At 32.8% G+C, this 16174-nt stretch overlaps 1 protein-coding gene and 1 long non-coding RNA gene across 6 annotated transcripts in view; one reads left to right on the forward strand and one right to left on the reverse strand.

Moving 5' to 3' along the window:
- Positions 1-3371, reverse strand: part of LOC138334353 (uncharacterized) — a 51981-nt gene extending 48610 nt beyond the window's left edge. Inside the window, exons 1-2 of one of the 2 annotated variants that reach the window (XR_011210114.1) lie at positions 2371-3371; positions 638-719 (exon numbers count right to left, since the gene is read on the reverse strand). This is a non-coding gene — a long non-coding RNA (uncharacterized lncRNA). Of the gene's footprint in view, positions 1-637; positions 1122-2370 lie in introns of those variants that run through there. The other variant, XR_011210113.1, reaches the window with a different exon arrangement.
- The window catches only part of LOC138334348 (vitamin D3 receptor B-like), a 580118-nt gene that overhangs the window by 269554 nt on the left and 294390 nt on the right, over positions 1-16174 (forward strand). For all 4 annotated transcript variants that reach the window (XM_069283005.1, XM_069283003.1, XM_069283004.1 and 1 more), the window contains exon 2: positions 556-602. Coding sequence is in view for 2 of the 4 variants with exons in the window: in XM_069283003.1 (XP_069139104.1) it covers positions 556-602 (47 nt within the window). In the remaining 2 variants the exon portion in view is untranslated. The remainder of the gene's footprint in view (positions 1-555; positions 603-16174) is intronic.

Here is a 16174-nt window from a genome sequence, read left to right on the forward strand (position 1 = left end):
ATTGAGAGGTTGATATGAATTGGTAAGGGATGGATATAACTTATTGAGAGGTGGATATGAATTGGTAAGGGGTGGATATAACTTATTGAGAGGTGGATATGAATTGGTAAGGGATGGATATAACTTATTGAGAGGTAGATATTAATTGGTAAGGGGTGGATATAGATTATTGAGAGGTGGATATGAATTGGTAAGGGATGGATATAACTTATTAAGTTGTAGATATGAATTGGTAAGGGATGGATATAGATTATTGAGAGATGGATATGAATGGGAAAGGGATGGATATAACTTATTGAGAGGTAGATATGACTTGGTAAGGGATGGATATAGCTTATTGAGAGGTGGATATGAATGGGAAAGGGATGGATATAACTTATTGAGAGGTGGATATGAATTGGTAGGGGATAGATATAACTTATTGTGAGGTGGATATGAATTGGTAAGGGATGTATATAGATTATTGAGAGGTGGATATAATGGTTCCCTATTGGACATGACCAATTAAAACATTTAAGTTACATGTGTTTAAATGAAGTATTTTTTCCCTTGCAGGTTGTGACCTTGACCTCCACACCTCCGTCCTGGATATTGATGGCGTGGTAAGTAGATATATTTAGTCTTATTGTCAGCTTACCATTGTAGACGGTCATTTCAGAAGAGTCTTATCCGTTTGGAGAACACAACTTCACTTCAGCTCGATAAATGGCTATGGACGTCTGAAAATAAAAAAAGGATACTTCTTTATGGAAAAGGAAACATATGCAGCCGAAACCCTGTGAAGAACCAGAAAATCTTGGTTAAGTTTGAATGACTTCTAAGTGGATTTCTGATTTAAACAACTAGACTTGTTATTTAGAGGGATACAGCTGCGACTGACTGACTAACAGTTTAAATGTAGTGACCTCTGGTGTTGATGACCTTGTATACTCATCAGACTGATCAATAGTAGCCGAGCCTGTGTGATAATTACAGTGTGTAAGTGGTGGATCAACACTCGTGTCAAGTCCATTTCTCACACCATTTCTTCCTGTACGAAGTCTGTTGTCTTCTATTAAGCTTTTGTGGTAGTCATGTTTATGTTTTCAAAATTTTAATTAGATATATATACATTCATTATTCCAATTAGCAATGTTAAAATGTGAGTAACAATTTTACTATGTATCATGATCAGTTGTGGATTTCATATCTTTTGGGCTGTGAAGGATACAGGCCCTCTTGGCCTCTTGTCATTTGATAAGTGATACCAAGGTTGCTATTACACAGTTAATAATAGATCTAATACCTCTGTGTTTTATGTGGTGTGAAATGTGTTGGGGTAGAATATAGGTGTCAGAAACAATTTAATATCCATGAGAAAAACAATTACACAAATTCGGATCTAAACAAAATATAGGACTATGATATCTATATAAACTAGAGTCTATTATTATATCAGGATGGACGAGGATGGACGACCAATCACTAAGCTATTTAACACAGTACTAACAGCTGTTTGTTTGTACTGTATCACATTGTTACCAGACATTTTATAAACAGTTGTTTACTCTAGAGTTGATTAAACAAACAGTATCAAATTCAGCATCACATGATTAAATGTTATATGTCCTATCTAATCAGTGTAAATTAAAATGTTTATCAATTACATATGTTATAGATGCTGGGACCAATCTGCTAGTCAGATATCTATACAGAACATTTTTGTACTCAATACATAGAAATAGTTATGTGTTGGAATTCTCCTATATTCATTAGTGCATTTCATTCTTTTGACTATTAAGATATAAAAAATTTAACTAAAAGTTTCATATCTGTTCATGATTAATGTACAGAAATTCATATCTGTAGGATAATGCATAGTAATAACAAACTTTTAAGGAGTTATGGCCCTTGATTTGATTACATGAGAAGTTCCGACCAGCTATATTTATATCATTAACGTATTGTAGGTTACAACGGTGTGTGAAAATCCAGATTTCTATACATCAGTCTATAGACCAAGCTCATTTTATTTGAGTAATTAAAAAGATATTAGAGATCAGAAAGCAGATACCTTCAGATTATTAAAGATCTTTTGTTCAATTGGAAATTTAATTTCCTTCAATTTCACTTATTTCTGTAAGTGTAGTTGATAATGTGCTGGCAGACTGAACTAGAGGTTGAAAAGTTTTAAGATTAGAATTATTTACAGATTGTGGCATTAATTACAGTGTAAGACACAGTAAGTGGAGTGACCTTGGGTAGAGGACAGGGAGTTTCTCAGGTTACAACCCCCAATAGACAACAATTACAATCAACATTCATAGCTCACCCTAATGTTAGACATAATATGAAACTGGCATATTAGATATGTAAATTAGTCTGTCTTACCTTGATACAGGCGACCACTTGATGCATTCTGCAGTATTTTAAAATATATGCTTTTGTTTGTTTTTTAATACTTTCAAAGAATTTAGCTATCACTGTCATATCTGTTGCCTACAAAAAAAAATTTTGTGTAAACTATTATGAAATATATTAATCATGTGTATAATGCTTATTGTAAATGGTCATAATTATTGTGTTAAATTTATGAGATCATTATTCAAACTTTCAGGTGAATAATGGTCCTGACAATTTCATGTTTTATTGATGGTAATAAAGGAAAATGTGCTTTCTTCAGGAGAAAAGGTTTTGAAAGATTCGAAAAGTGAAATAATGAATAAAGTTTGATGTGGATAATGTGTTTATAAAGAATAAGGGTGGTCTTCAGAAAGGAGCAGAACATCAATGTACCAAATGTTTCTCAAGCTCAAACACATCACCAGTAATTCAAATTTAATGACTGTAGGCTTGTAGAACTTGATAAACCAAGCGAAGGATAAAACAGACAATGGTAAAAAATCAGTTTTAATGTATTGAAACCACGACATTTAGTTTAGATCTTGTGACGAAAAAAAAATAATGTGAAAATCTTTATCACCATGTTATTAGGTTCCTTATTGAATGTGATCTACCAGCAAACATCATAGGTTCTCTAATGAGGGAAAAATCTCCTATTTAAAATAGATGTTATTGAGATGTTTATTTCCATGTACAATACTAGTGGTTCACTGTAATGTGTGACTTCATCTTCACTCTGTGGTGTAGGGAAACACTGAATGATAGAAAATGATGATTCATGCTTTAAGTGCAGAACACATATATTTTGTGAATATTTGATCTGATAAGATTTTGAGAATGTTGTCCCGATAGATGTACTCTATCTTATAATGGGGTTTCCAAGTGTATAGTTTATGTAAATACTATGGTCAGGTCGCTGTGTTGGTGCAGAAACACTTACGACATTTGATATGAAAATATCTTTTAGCAATAAAATTAAACAATTTTACAAAAGTGTTGTGTCAGTTTTTAATGTCATTTTAAAAGAAGAATCTACCTGAATGTCTGTTGTTGTCCTTAAACTTTCTTTGTGCGGTCTGCAAGTCAGTCAATATATTAGCCCACCATCATCAGATGGTGGGCTATTCAAATCGCCTTTCATCCGTGGTCCGTCGTCCGTCCGTCCTCCGTCCTTCCGTCCTTCCGTCCGTCCGTCCGTTAACAATTCTTGTTACCGCTAATTCTCAGAAAGTGCTGAAGGGATCTTTCTCAAATTTCATATGTAGGTTCCCCTAGGACTCTAGTTGTGCATATTGCATTTTGGGACCGATCGGTCAACAAGATGGCCGACAGGCGGCCATCTTGGATTTGATAGTTAAAGTTTGTTACCGCTATTTCTCAAAAAGTGCTGAAGGGATCTTTCTCAAATTTTATGTACAGGTTTCCCTAGGACTCTAGTTGTGCATATTGCATTTTGGGACTGATCGGTCAACAAGATGGCCGATAGGCAGCCATCTTGGATTTTGATAGTTAAAGTTTGTTACCGCTATTTCTCAAAAAGTACTGCAGGGATCTTTCTCAAATTTCATATATAGGTTCCCCTAGGGCCCTAGTTTTGCATATTGCATTTTGGGACCGATCGGTCAACAAGATGGCCGACAGGCGGCCATCTTGGATTTTGATAGTTAAAGTTTGTTACCGCTATTTCTCAGAAAGTACTGAAGGGATCTTTCTCAAATTTCATATGTAGGTTCCCCTAGGACCCTTGTTGTGCATATTGCATTTTGGGACCGATCGGTCAACAAGATGGCCGACAGGTGGCCATCTTGGATTTTGATAGTTAAAGTTTGTTACCGCTATTTCTCAAAAAGTGCTGAAGGGATCTTTCTCAAATTTCATATACAGGTTCCCCTAGGACCCTAGTTGTGCATATTACATTTTGGGACCGATCGGTGAACAAGATGGCCGACAGGTGGCCATCTTGGATTTTGACAGTTAAAGTTTGTTACCGCTATTACTCAAAAAGTACTGAAGGGATCTTTCTCAAATTTCATATATAGGTTTCCCTAGGGCCCTAGTTGTGCATATTGCATTTTGGAACCGATCGGTCAACAAGATGGCTTGGATTTTGATAGTTAAAGTTTGTTACCGCTATTTCTCAAAAAGTACTGAAAGTATCGTTTACAAATTTCATATGAAGGTTCCCCAAGGACCCTAGTTGAGCATATTGTTAATTGGGACCGATCGGTAAACAAGATGGCCGACCGACGGCCATATTGGATTTTGATTGTTAAAGTTTGTTACCGCTATTTCTCAGAAAGTACTGAAGGGATCTTTCTCAAATTTTATGTGTAGGTTCCCCTTGTACCCTAGTTGTGCATAGTACCTTTTAGGACTGATGCATAATGCCTTTCGGGACTGATCGGTAAACAAGATGGCCAACCGGCCGCCATCTTAGATTTCATTGTTGAAGTTTGTTACCACTATTTCTTAGAAAGTACTATAGCGATCTGTCTCAAATTTTATATGTCATGTGTTTGAAAAAGTTTGAAAAGCAGGGAAAAGATCCCTCTTTCCATTGTCAGACATAGATCTTTCTTTGGTGGGCGCCAAGATCCCTCTGGGATCTCTTGTTTCATGATGGAATCTTCTAACAACCCCTATATGAAATTGGAGGGGGGTGGGGTAGGGACATTTATAGTATTACAGATCTGTCCCATGTAGGTCACTGTAACCCTCGGGATGACCTGTAAAATGAGAGAAAGTGTAGAAATAGTGAAGATAGATAATGCTTTTAATTAGTTATGTTGCTTTTATATATAAATCAAGACATGTTCATTACCAAGGATAACTACTGCGTAGAGTCTGTGATACATCGGTACATATACATTTCCTACCGCCATTTTTGTCTACAGTTAATATGAAAAACGAAGACAAGACAGCTGGAGTAAAAACGGTTACGAGAAAAGCTGGAATACCCCTGGTACATAAGTTAAGAGTTTTTTTACTTTGAGCTTCTAGGGGATTATAGAAAACAATGACGATACCGAGCACCTGACTCTGTCAGTAACTGCACCCTCGACTGTATTGTACAGTAGGGATATGTTGAAATGTCAGTAAATGCACCCTCGACTGTATTGTACAGTAAGGATATGTTGAAACAATAATGGCTGGCTCGTCTTAGCCCTCGAGTAAAGCAAAGATTTTTTATATATGAAACAACCTGCAAGAAGTATTAGCAGTGTTTTTGATGGATTTCTTTTCTGAAGTTTCTTTCAAAGTTTGAATGTTTGTAACCATGCATTTGGTTTGATTGGGATACCATTCTATTAACAGCCAGGGTCATTTAAGGACGTGCCAAGATTAGAAGGTAGAGAAAGACAAAGTACCGGGAGAAAAACCTCCAACCAGCGGTCAGTATCTGGCAACTACTCACTGGATTTGAACTCACAACCCAGAGGTGTATGGCTTGTGGAAATATGTCAGGACATCTTAACTACTGACAAGCAGTCAAGAAGACATTTAAAACTGTCAGTTCTCCCCGAAACTATGGAACTCATATTAGATATGGTTATTCTTAAATCAGTTCAACATTAAAGGGGTGAAATCTGCAGAAAGGTTTTGTAGATGGTTACTTATAACGTGTAAAGGTTTTGTAGATGGTTACTTATAACGTGTAAAGGTTTTGTAGATGGTTACTTATAAAGTGTAAAGGTTTTGTAGATGGTTACTTATAAAGTGTAAAGGTTTTGTAGATGGTTACTTATAAATTGTAGATGGTTACTTATAACGTGTAAAGGTTTTGTAGATGGTTACTTATAAAGTGTAAAGGTTTTGTAGATGGTTACTTATAAAGTGTAAAGGTTTTGTAGATGGTTACTTATAACGTGTAAAGGTTTTGTAGATGGTTACTTATAACGTGTAAAGGTTTTGTAGATGGTTACTTATAACGTGTAAAGGTTTTGTAGATGGTTACTTATAACGTGTAAAGGTTTTGTAGATGGTTACTTATAACGTGTAAAGGTTTTGTAGATGGTTACTTATAACGTGTAAAGGTTTTGTAGATGGTTACTTATAACATGTAAAGGTTTTGTAGATGGTTACTTATAATGTGTAAAGGTTTTGTAGATGGGTTACTTATAACGTGTAAAGGTTTTGTAGATGGTTACTTATAAAGTGTAAAGGTTTTGTAGATGGTTACTTATAAGTGTAAAGGTTTTGTAGATGGTTACTTATAAGTGTAAAGGTTTTGTAGATGGTTACTTATAAGTGTAAAGTTTTGTAGATGGTTACTTATAAGTGTAAAGGTTTTGTAGATGGTTACTTATAACGTGTAAAGGTTTTGTAGATGGTTACTTATAATGTGTAAAGGTTTTGTAGATGGTTACTTATAACGTGTAAAGGTTTTGTAGATGGTTACTTATAAAGTGTAAAGGTTTTGTAGATGGTTACTTATAACGTGTAAAGGTTTTGTAGATGGTTACTTATAACGTGTAAAGGTTTTGTAGATGGTTACTTATAACGTGTAAAGGTTTTGTAGATGGTTACTTATAATGTGTAAAGGTTTTGTAGATGGTTACTTATAAAGTGTAAAGGTTTTGTAGATGGTTACTTATAACGTGTAAAGGTTTTGTAGATGGTTACTTATAATGTGTAAAGGTTTTGTAGATGGTTACTTATAACGTGTAAAGGTTTTTTGTAGATGGTTTTGTAGATGGTTACTTATAACGTGTAAAGGTTTTGTAGATGGTTACTTATAACATGTAAAGGTTTTGTAGATGGTTACTTATAATGTGTAAAGGTTTTGTAGATGGTTACTTATAACGTGTAAAGGTTTTGTAGATGGTTACTTATAAAGTGTAAAGGTTTTGTAGATGGTTACTTATAACGTGTAAAGGTTTTGTAGATGGTTACTTATAAAGTGTAAAGGTTTTGTAGATGGTTACTTATAAAGTGTAAAGGTTTTGTAGATGGTTACTTATAATGTGTAAAGGTTTTGTAGATGGTTACTTATAAAGTGTAAAGGTTTTGTAGATGGTTACTTATAATGTGTAAAGGTTTTGTAGATGGTTACTTATAAAGTGTAAAGGTTTTGTAGATGGTTACTTATAATGTGTAAAGGTTTTGTAGATGGTTACTTATAATGTGTAAAGGTTTTGTAGATGGTTACTTATAACATGTAAAGGTTTTGTAGATGGTTACTTATAACGTGTAAAGGTTTTGTAGATGGTTACTTATAATGTGTAAAGGTTTTGTAGATGGTTACTTATAATGTGTAAAGGTTTTGTAGATGGTTACTTATAACGGTGTAAAGGTTTTGTAGATGGTTACTTATAAGTGTAAAGGTTTTGTAGATGGTTACTTATAATGTGTAAAGGTTTTGTAGATGGTTACTTATAACGTGTAAAGGTTTTGTAGATGGTTACTTATAATGTGTAAAGGTTTTGTAGATGGTTACTTATAACGTGTAAAGGTTTTGTAGATGGTTACTTATAACGTGTAAAGGTTTTGTAGATGGTTACTTATAACGTGTAAAGGTTTTGTAGATGGTTACTTATAAGTGTAAAGGTTTTGTAGATGGTTACTTATAAAGTGTAAAGGTTTTGTAGATGGTTACTTATAACGTGTAAAGGTTTTGTAGATGGTTACTTATAACGTGTAAAGTTTTTGTAGATGGTTACTTATAACGTGTAAAGGTTTTGTAGATGGTTACTTATAACGTGTAAAGGTTTTGTAGATGGTTACTTATAACATGTAAAGGTTTTGTAGATGGTTACTTATAACGTGTAAAGGTTTTGTAGATGGTTACTTATAACGTGTAAAGTTTTTGTAGATGTAAAGTTTTTGTAGATGGTTACTTATAACGTGTAAAGGTTTTGTAGATGGTTACTTATAATGTGTAAAGGTTTTGTAGATGGTTACTTATAAAGTGTAAAGGTTTTGTAGATGGTTACTTATAATGTGTAAAGGTTTTGTAGATGGTTACTTATAATGTGTAAAGGTTTTGTAGATGGTTACTTATAATGTGTAAAGGTTTTGTAGATGGTTACTTATAATGTGTAAAGGTTTTGTAGATGGTTACTTATAAAGTGTAAAGGTTTTGTAGATGGTTACTTATAATGTGTAAAGGTTTTGTAGATGGTTACTTATAAGTGTAAAGGTTTTGTAGATGGTTACTTATAACGTGTAAAGGTTTTGTAGATGGTTACTTATAAGTGTAAAGTTTTGTAGATGGTTACTTATAAAGTGTAAAGGTTTTGTAGATGGTTACTTATAATGTGTAAAGGTTTTGTAGATGGTTACTTATAAGTGTAAAGTTTGTAGATGGTTACTTATAAGTGTAAAGGTTTTGTAGATGGTTACTTATAACGTGTAAAGGTTTTGTAGATGGTTACTTATAACGTGTAAAGGTTTTGTAGATGGTTACTTATAAGTGTAAAGGTTTTGTAGATGGTTACTTATAAAGTGTAAAGGTTTTGTAGATGGTTACTTATAAGTGTAAAGTTTTGTAGATGGTTACTTATAAGTGTAAAGTTTTGTAGATGGTTACTTATAACGTGTAAAGGTTTTGTAGATGGTTACTTATAACGTGTAAAGGTTTTGTAGATGGTTACTTATAACGTGTAAAGGTTTTGTAGATGGTTACTTATAACGTGTAAAGGTTTTGTAGATGGTTACTTATAAGTGTAAAGGTTTTTGTAGATGGTTACTTATAACGTGTAAAGGTTTTGTAGATGGTTACTTATAACGTGTAAAGGTTTTGTAGATGGTTACTTATTTAAGGTTGTAATAGGTTTTGTAGATGGTTACTTATAACGTGTAAAGGTTTTGTAGATGGTTACTTATAAAGTGTAAAGGTTTTGTAGATGGTTACTTATAAAGTGTAAAGGTTTTGTAGATGGTTACTTATAACGTGTAAAGGTTTTGTAGATGGTTACTTATAAAGTGTAAAGGTTTTGTAGATGGTTACTTATAATGTGTAAAGGTTTTGTAGATGGTTACTTATAAGTGTAAAGGTTTTGTAGATGGTTACTTATAAAGTGTAAAGGTTTTGTAGATGGTTACTTATAAAGTGTAAAGGTTTTGTAGATGGTTACTTATAACGTGTAAAGGTTTTGTAGATGGTTACTTATAAAGTGTAAAGGTTTTGTAGATGGTTACTTATAAAGTGTAAAGGTTTTGTAGATGGTTACTTATAACGTGTAAAGGTTTTGTAGATGGTTACTTATAAAGTGTAAAGGTTTTGTAGATGGTTACTTATAACGTGTAAAGGTTTTGTAGATGGTTACTTATAACGTGTAAAGGTTTTGTAGATGGTTACTTATAAGTGTAAAGGTTTTGTAGATGGTTACTTATAAGTGTAAAGGTTTTGTAGATGGTTACTTATAACGTGTAAAGGTTTTGTAGATGGTTATTTATAAGTGTAAAGGTTTTTAGATGGTTACTTATAACGTGTAAAGGTTTTGTAGATGGTTACTTATAACGTGTAAAGGTTTTGTAGATGGTTACTTATAACGTGTAAAGGTTTTGTAGATGGTTACTTATAAGTGTAAAGGTTTTGTAGATGGTTACTTATAAGTGTAAAGGTTTTGTAGATGGTTACTTATAACGTGTAAAGGTTTTGTAGATGGTTACTTATAAGTGTAAAGGTTTTGTAGATGGTTACTTATAAGTGTAAAGGTTTTGTAGATGGTTACTTATAACGTGTAAAGGTTTTGTAGATGGTTACTTATAACGTGTAAAGGTTTTGTAGATGGTTACTTATAACGTGTAAAGGTTTTGTAGATGGTTACTTATAACGTGTAAAGGTTTTTTAGATGGTTACTTATAAAGTGTAAAGGTTTTGTAGATGGTTACTTATAACGTGTAAAGGTTTTGTAGATGGTTACTTATAACGTGTAAAGGTTTTGTAGATGGTTACTTATAACGTGTAAAGGTTTTGTAGATGGTTACTTATAACATGTAAAGGTTTTGTAGATGGTTACTTATAACTGTAAAGGTTTTGTAGATGGTTACTTATAACGTGTAAAGGTTTTGTAGATGGTTACTTATAACGTGTAAAGGTTTTGTAGATGGTTACTTATAACGTGTAAAGGTTTTGTAGATGGTTACTTATAACGTGTAAAGGTTTTGTAGATGGTTACTTATAACGTGTAAAGGTTTTGTAGATGGTTACTTATAACGTGTAAAGGTTTTGTAGATGGTTACTTATAACGTGTAAAGGTTTTGTAGATGGTTACTTATAAGTGTAAAGGTTTTGTAGATGGTTACTTATAACGTGTAAAGGTTTTGTAGATGGTTACTTATAACGTGTAAAGGTTTTGTAGATGGTTACTTATAACGTGTAAAGGTTTTGTAGATGGTTACTTTATAAAGTGTAAAGGTTTTTGTAGATGGTTACTTATAACTGTAAAGGTTTTGTAGATGGTTACTTATAAGTGTAAAGGTTTTGTAGATGGTTACTTATAACGTGTAAAGGTTTTGTAGATGGTTACTTATAAAGTGTAAAGGTTTTGTAGATGGTTACTTATAACGTGTAAAGGTTTTGTAGATGGTTACTTATAAGTGTAAAGGTTTTGTAGATGGTTACTTATAAAGTGTAAAGGTTTTGTAGATGGTTACTTATAACGTGTAAAGGTTTTGTAGATGGTTACTTATAACGTGTAAAGGTTTTGTAGATGGTTACTTATAACGTGTAAAGGTTTTGTAGATGGTTACTTATAACGTGTAAAGGTTTTGTAGATGGTTACTTATAAGTGTAAAGGTTTTGTAGATGGTTACTTATAAAGTGTAAAGGTTTTGTAGATGGTTACTTATAACGTGTAAAGGTTTTGTAGATGGTTACTTATAACTGTGTAAAGGTTTTGTAGATGGTTACTTATAACGTGTAAAGGTTTTGTAGATGGTTACTTATAACGTGTAAAGGTTTTGTAGATGGTTACTTATAAGTGTAAAGGTTTTGTAGATGGTTACTTATAACGTGTAAAGGTTTTGTAGATGGTTACTTATAGTGTAAAGGTTTTGTAGATGGTTACTTATAACGTGTAAAGGTTTTGTAGATGGTTACTTATAAAGTGTAAAGGTTTTGTAGATGGTTACTTATAACGTGTAAAGGTTTTGTAGATGGTTACTTATAAAGTGTAAAGGTTTTGTAGATGGTTACTTATAAAGTGTAAAGGTTTTGTAGATGGTTACTTATAAAGTGTAAAGGTTTTTGTAGATGGTTACTTATAAGTGTAAAGGTTTTGTAGATGGTTACTTTAAAGTGTAAAGGTTTTGTAGATGGTTACTTATAAAGTGTAAAGGTTTTGTAGATGGTTACTTATAAAGTGTAAAGGTTTTGTAGATGGTTACTTATAACGTGTAAAGGTTTTGTAGATGGTTACTTATAAAGTGTAAAGGTTTTGTAGATGGTTACTTATAAAGTGTAAAGGTTTTGTAGATGGTTACTTATAAAGTGTAAAGGTTTTGTAGATGGTTACTTACTTATAACGTGTAAAGGTTTTGTAGATGGTTACTTATAAAGTGTAAAGGTTTTGTAGATGGTTACTTATAACGTGTAAAGGTTTTGTAGATGGTTACTTATAAGTGTAAAGGTTTTGTAGATGGTTACTTATAAAGTGTAAAGGTTTTGTAGATGGTTCTTATAACGTGTAAAGGTTTTGTAGATGGTAAGTGTAAAGTTTGTAATGGTTACTTATAAGTGTAAAGTTTTGTAGAGGTTACTTATAAGTGTAAAGGTTTTTGTAGATGGTTACTTATAACGTGTAAAGGTTTTGTAGATGGTTACTTATAAAGTGTAAAGGTTTTGTAGATGGTTACTTATAAGTGTAAAGGTTTTGTAGATGGTTACTTATAATGTAAAGTTTTGTTGATGGTTACTTATAACATGTAAAGTTTTGTAGATGGTTACTTATAAAGTGTAAAGGTTTTGTAGATGGTTACTTATAACGTGTAAAGGTTTTTGTAGATGGTTACTTATAACGTGTAAAGGTTTTGTAGATGGTTACTTATAAAGTGTAAAGGTTTTGTAGATGGTTACTTATAAAGTGTAAAGGTTTTTTGTAGATGGTTACTTATAACATGTAAAGGTTTTGTAGATGGTTACTTATAACATGTAAAGGTTTTGTAGATGGTTACTTATAAAGTGTAAAGGTTTTGTAGATGGTTACTTATAACATATAAAGGTTTTGTAGATGGTTACTTATAACATGTAAAGGTTTTGTAGATGGTAACTTATAATGTTAATAGAGTATAAGGATACCTACCTAGGCTTAAATGTGATAAAGGTATGAATTGTCATGAAAAAAATGTTCTGATAATTAATAAAAAAATTACTTGTTTCGAAAGTACCTCTTGAATTTTACCTATTTTTCTATTTAACCCTTTTAATTTTACATATTTAGGAGGTTGGCCAGAGACTGAAGCTGTATGTGTCAGCTCCTATACCCACATTTTTCCAAGCCAGAAATAGCTAGAACTTCTCAATTTCATGTAATCTCAAATAAATATCCAATTAAATGATTTCTTTGAAAAGGTGACTTAAAAAAATATGCAGTCATTCTTTAATTGGCATGCTCAGATTTTTTCTTTTTTGCTAGATTGTTCAGAGGGAGACCAATAAACTGTCCTAGAGATACACAAATGTTTTGGAGTTGTTATGTGGATAAATATGGTAATATAAAACGCTAGTATGATTGAATAGATCATAATTACATGACAGTTAATCGTCATCATTTGTATTTCATACCGTTGGTATTTTGTAGACTGTTCCCAAAAATATTTGTATAAATTCTACAATTGAGGAAATAGAATTAAAGCCAGTATATAGTGTCTGTATATGATGTTTTTTGGTATATTGATTACGACCTATTATAGTAATTATGATCAATTTCCGTTGTCGCTCCACACAAACAGAGAATTCTGGTACCAGCTGTACAGGGGACATAAAGAAATCACTTGTATAACAGTTATAGCAGCCAATTATCCGACGCCTTTCAGGGCCTTACAATGTATCTGTACAGTTAGTCACTTATAATCACAGGTAATGGGTGAATTACCGCGCACAGATACACACACGACACACCGCCGACTGAAACAGATTAAACAGTGGAAGGTGATCAGGGGAGATAACTGCTGACGATGATGATGGCTGTTATCACTCCGTTTATTGTCACTGGTCCGTGTACACCAGACTTTTGTGACGATGAGCCAGGTAAAGGTCCCTTGGTGTTGAGCCCGATTAGGCCCCCTAATCTGTATAATTCAGCCAGGTGTATGTAGCCATTATCATCACTTCAATATGGCTTTCCTTCTCATTAACTTTCAATCGACGTAAAATGATACTCTATGACAAGCTACCATTTCTACATCCTCCCGGCATTGTGTGGGCACTTTAAACATTGAAATGTAACAGTTTGATTTCTGTATGGGAAATATTACATACCAGCTTATTTCTTTTCACATTTTTTTTTATGGATGTGCGTTTTCTCTAAAGGTCCTTGGAAAAAGTGTTTGGTTATATTTCATAGAAATTGATTCTCATTCGTGACTTTAGTGATGTGAGACCATCTTAAGCATTTCTTTACCTGAAATGTCATTATTGAAATAAGCATTATAGAATCTCATATCATCTTCTTACAATTCTAGTGGCTGTATGACCTGCTGATAAAATACTTAATCGTGTTGCCATGATAATATTCTTTTCTGTTGCCTATTCTTTGGCTATAGAATGGTCTGATTAGTTTAATGTCCTATTCAAACAGCCAAGGATATGCTAGGTTAAAGCGATAGAAGAAAGTCTGAGTTCCCGAAGAAAAACACTGACCTGGCAACTGCCCCACTTAGAATTCACAATGCAGAGGGGTAGGCCTTGTGACATCTTAACCACTCTGCCATTATAGCCCCTGGATACACAATTATATCTTGTTTGTAATTATGTACTTTTGTTACCTGAAGACAGAGTTTAGAATAAGAAATATTTCTTGGCTGTTTAGACATAGTTTATAATAAGAAACATTTGTCAGCTGTTGACAGTTTAGAATAAGTAATATTTGACAGCTGTGGACAGAGTTTAGAATAAGAAATATTTGTCAACTGTTGACTGTTTAGAATAAGAAATATTTGAAAGCTGTTGACAGAGTTTAGAATAAGAAATATTTGACAGCTAGTGACAGTTTAGAATAAGAAACATTTGACAGCTGGTGACAGAGTTTAGAATAAATATATTTCAACAGTTGACAGTTTAGCTAAAGAAATATTTGATAGCAGCTGAAAGAGTTTAGAAGAAGAAATCAATGACAGCTGGTTACAGTTTAGAATATTTGACAGCTGGTGACAGTTTAGAATAAAAAATATTTGACAGCTGGTGATAGTTTAGAATAAGAAATATTTGACAGCTGGTGACAGTTTAGAGTAAGAAATATTTGACAGCTGGTGACAGTTTAGAATAAGAAATATTTGACAGCTAGTGAAAGTTTAGAATAAGAAATATTTGACAGCTGGTGATGGTTTAGAATAAGATATATTTGACAGCTGGTGAGAGTTTAGAATAAGAAATATTTGACAGCTGGTGTGATAGTTTAGAATAAGAAACATTTGACAGCTGGTGACAGTTTAGAATAAGAAATATTTGACAGCTGGTGATAGTTTAGAATAAGAAACATTTGACAGCTGGTGACAGTTTAGAATAAGAAATATTTGACAGCTGGTGACAGTTTAGAATAAGAAACATTTGACAGCTGGTGACAGTTTAGAATAAGAAATATTTGACAGCTGGTGACAGTTTAGAATAAGAAACATTTGACAGCTGGTGACAGTTTAGAATAAGAAATATTTGACAGCTGGTGACAGTTTAGAATAAGAAATATTTGACAGCTGGTGACAGTTTAGAATAAGAAATATTTGACAGCTGGTGACAGTTTAGAATAAGAAATATTTGACAGCTGGTGACAGTTTAGAATAAGAAATATTTGACAGCTGGTGACAGTTTAGAATAAGAAATATTTGACAGCTGGTGACAGTTTAGAATAAGAAATATTTGACAGCTGGTGACAGAGTTTAGTAGAAAATAAATATACCATTGGTATAGGATAATCTCTATCTTGTTAATTGATTTTATTTTTCATTCTGATTAAAAGAGTGCTGATGTTATCTAGTTTAGAAAAAAATATTGTTTCATGCCCTGCCTGGTTTTGCCAATAGCATACTTGACCTGTAGTTATCTAAATGATATCACTTTAACAGGCTTCCACTTTTCTTCACTAAATACGGTTATATGCATGAGTGATTTGACTTTTGGGTGTGATAGGACAGCATGACTTTGTGTTCTCCACATTAGAGAGTTGTATTTCAACCATTACTTATGTATATATAACAGTCATGATTTTCCATGATATAGATATTTTAATAGTTTTTAAAGTTATAAATATCTGATCACATGATCTATTTGCTATAGTTTTTTAAAGTTATAAATATCTGATCACATGATCTATTTGCTATCCAGTAACTTGGTCTGTGTAGTATTTTTGCACATGTCACCAGAAGTTAAGCAGCAGTTAATTTGTTGGACAGGAAGTCCTTAGTGATGTCATGATGTTAACAATGTTGTGACATCAAGTCTCACGATTTCTCCCGGGGTGCATTACAGTCCCTACATTTACCTCTCGATAATTATATCGTTTGGTTTAAAGATGCTCCACCGCCGACAGAGCATGAATGATATTCATTATTTGAACAATAATTGGTGTTCAATTGTGTGTATGTATGTCTAATTAACACAAAAATAATTTATATATTTTCATTTTGTCATGCG

The sequence above is a fragment of the Argopecten irradians genome, chromosome 11 (genome assembly GCF_041381155.1).
Source record: "Argopecten irradians isolate NY chromosome 11, Ai_NY, whole genome shotgun sequence".
NCBI classification, from domain to species: domain Eukaryota; kingdom Metazoa; phylum Mollusca; class Bivalvia; order Pectinida; family Pectinidae; genus Argopecten; species Argopecten irradians.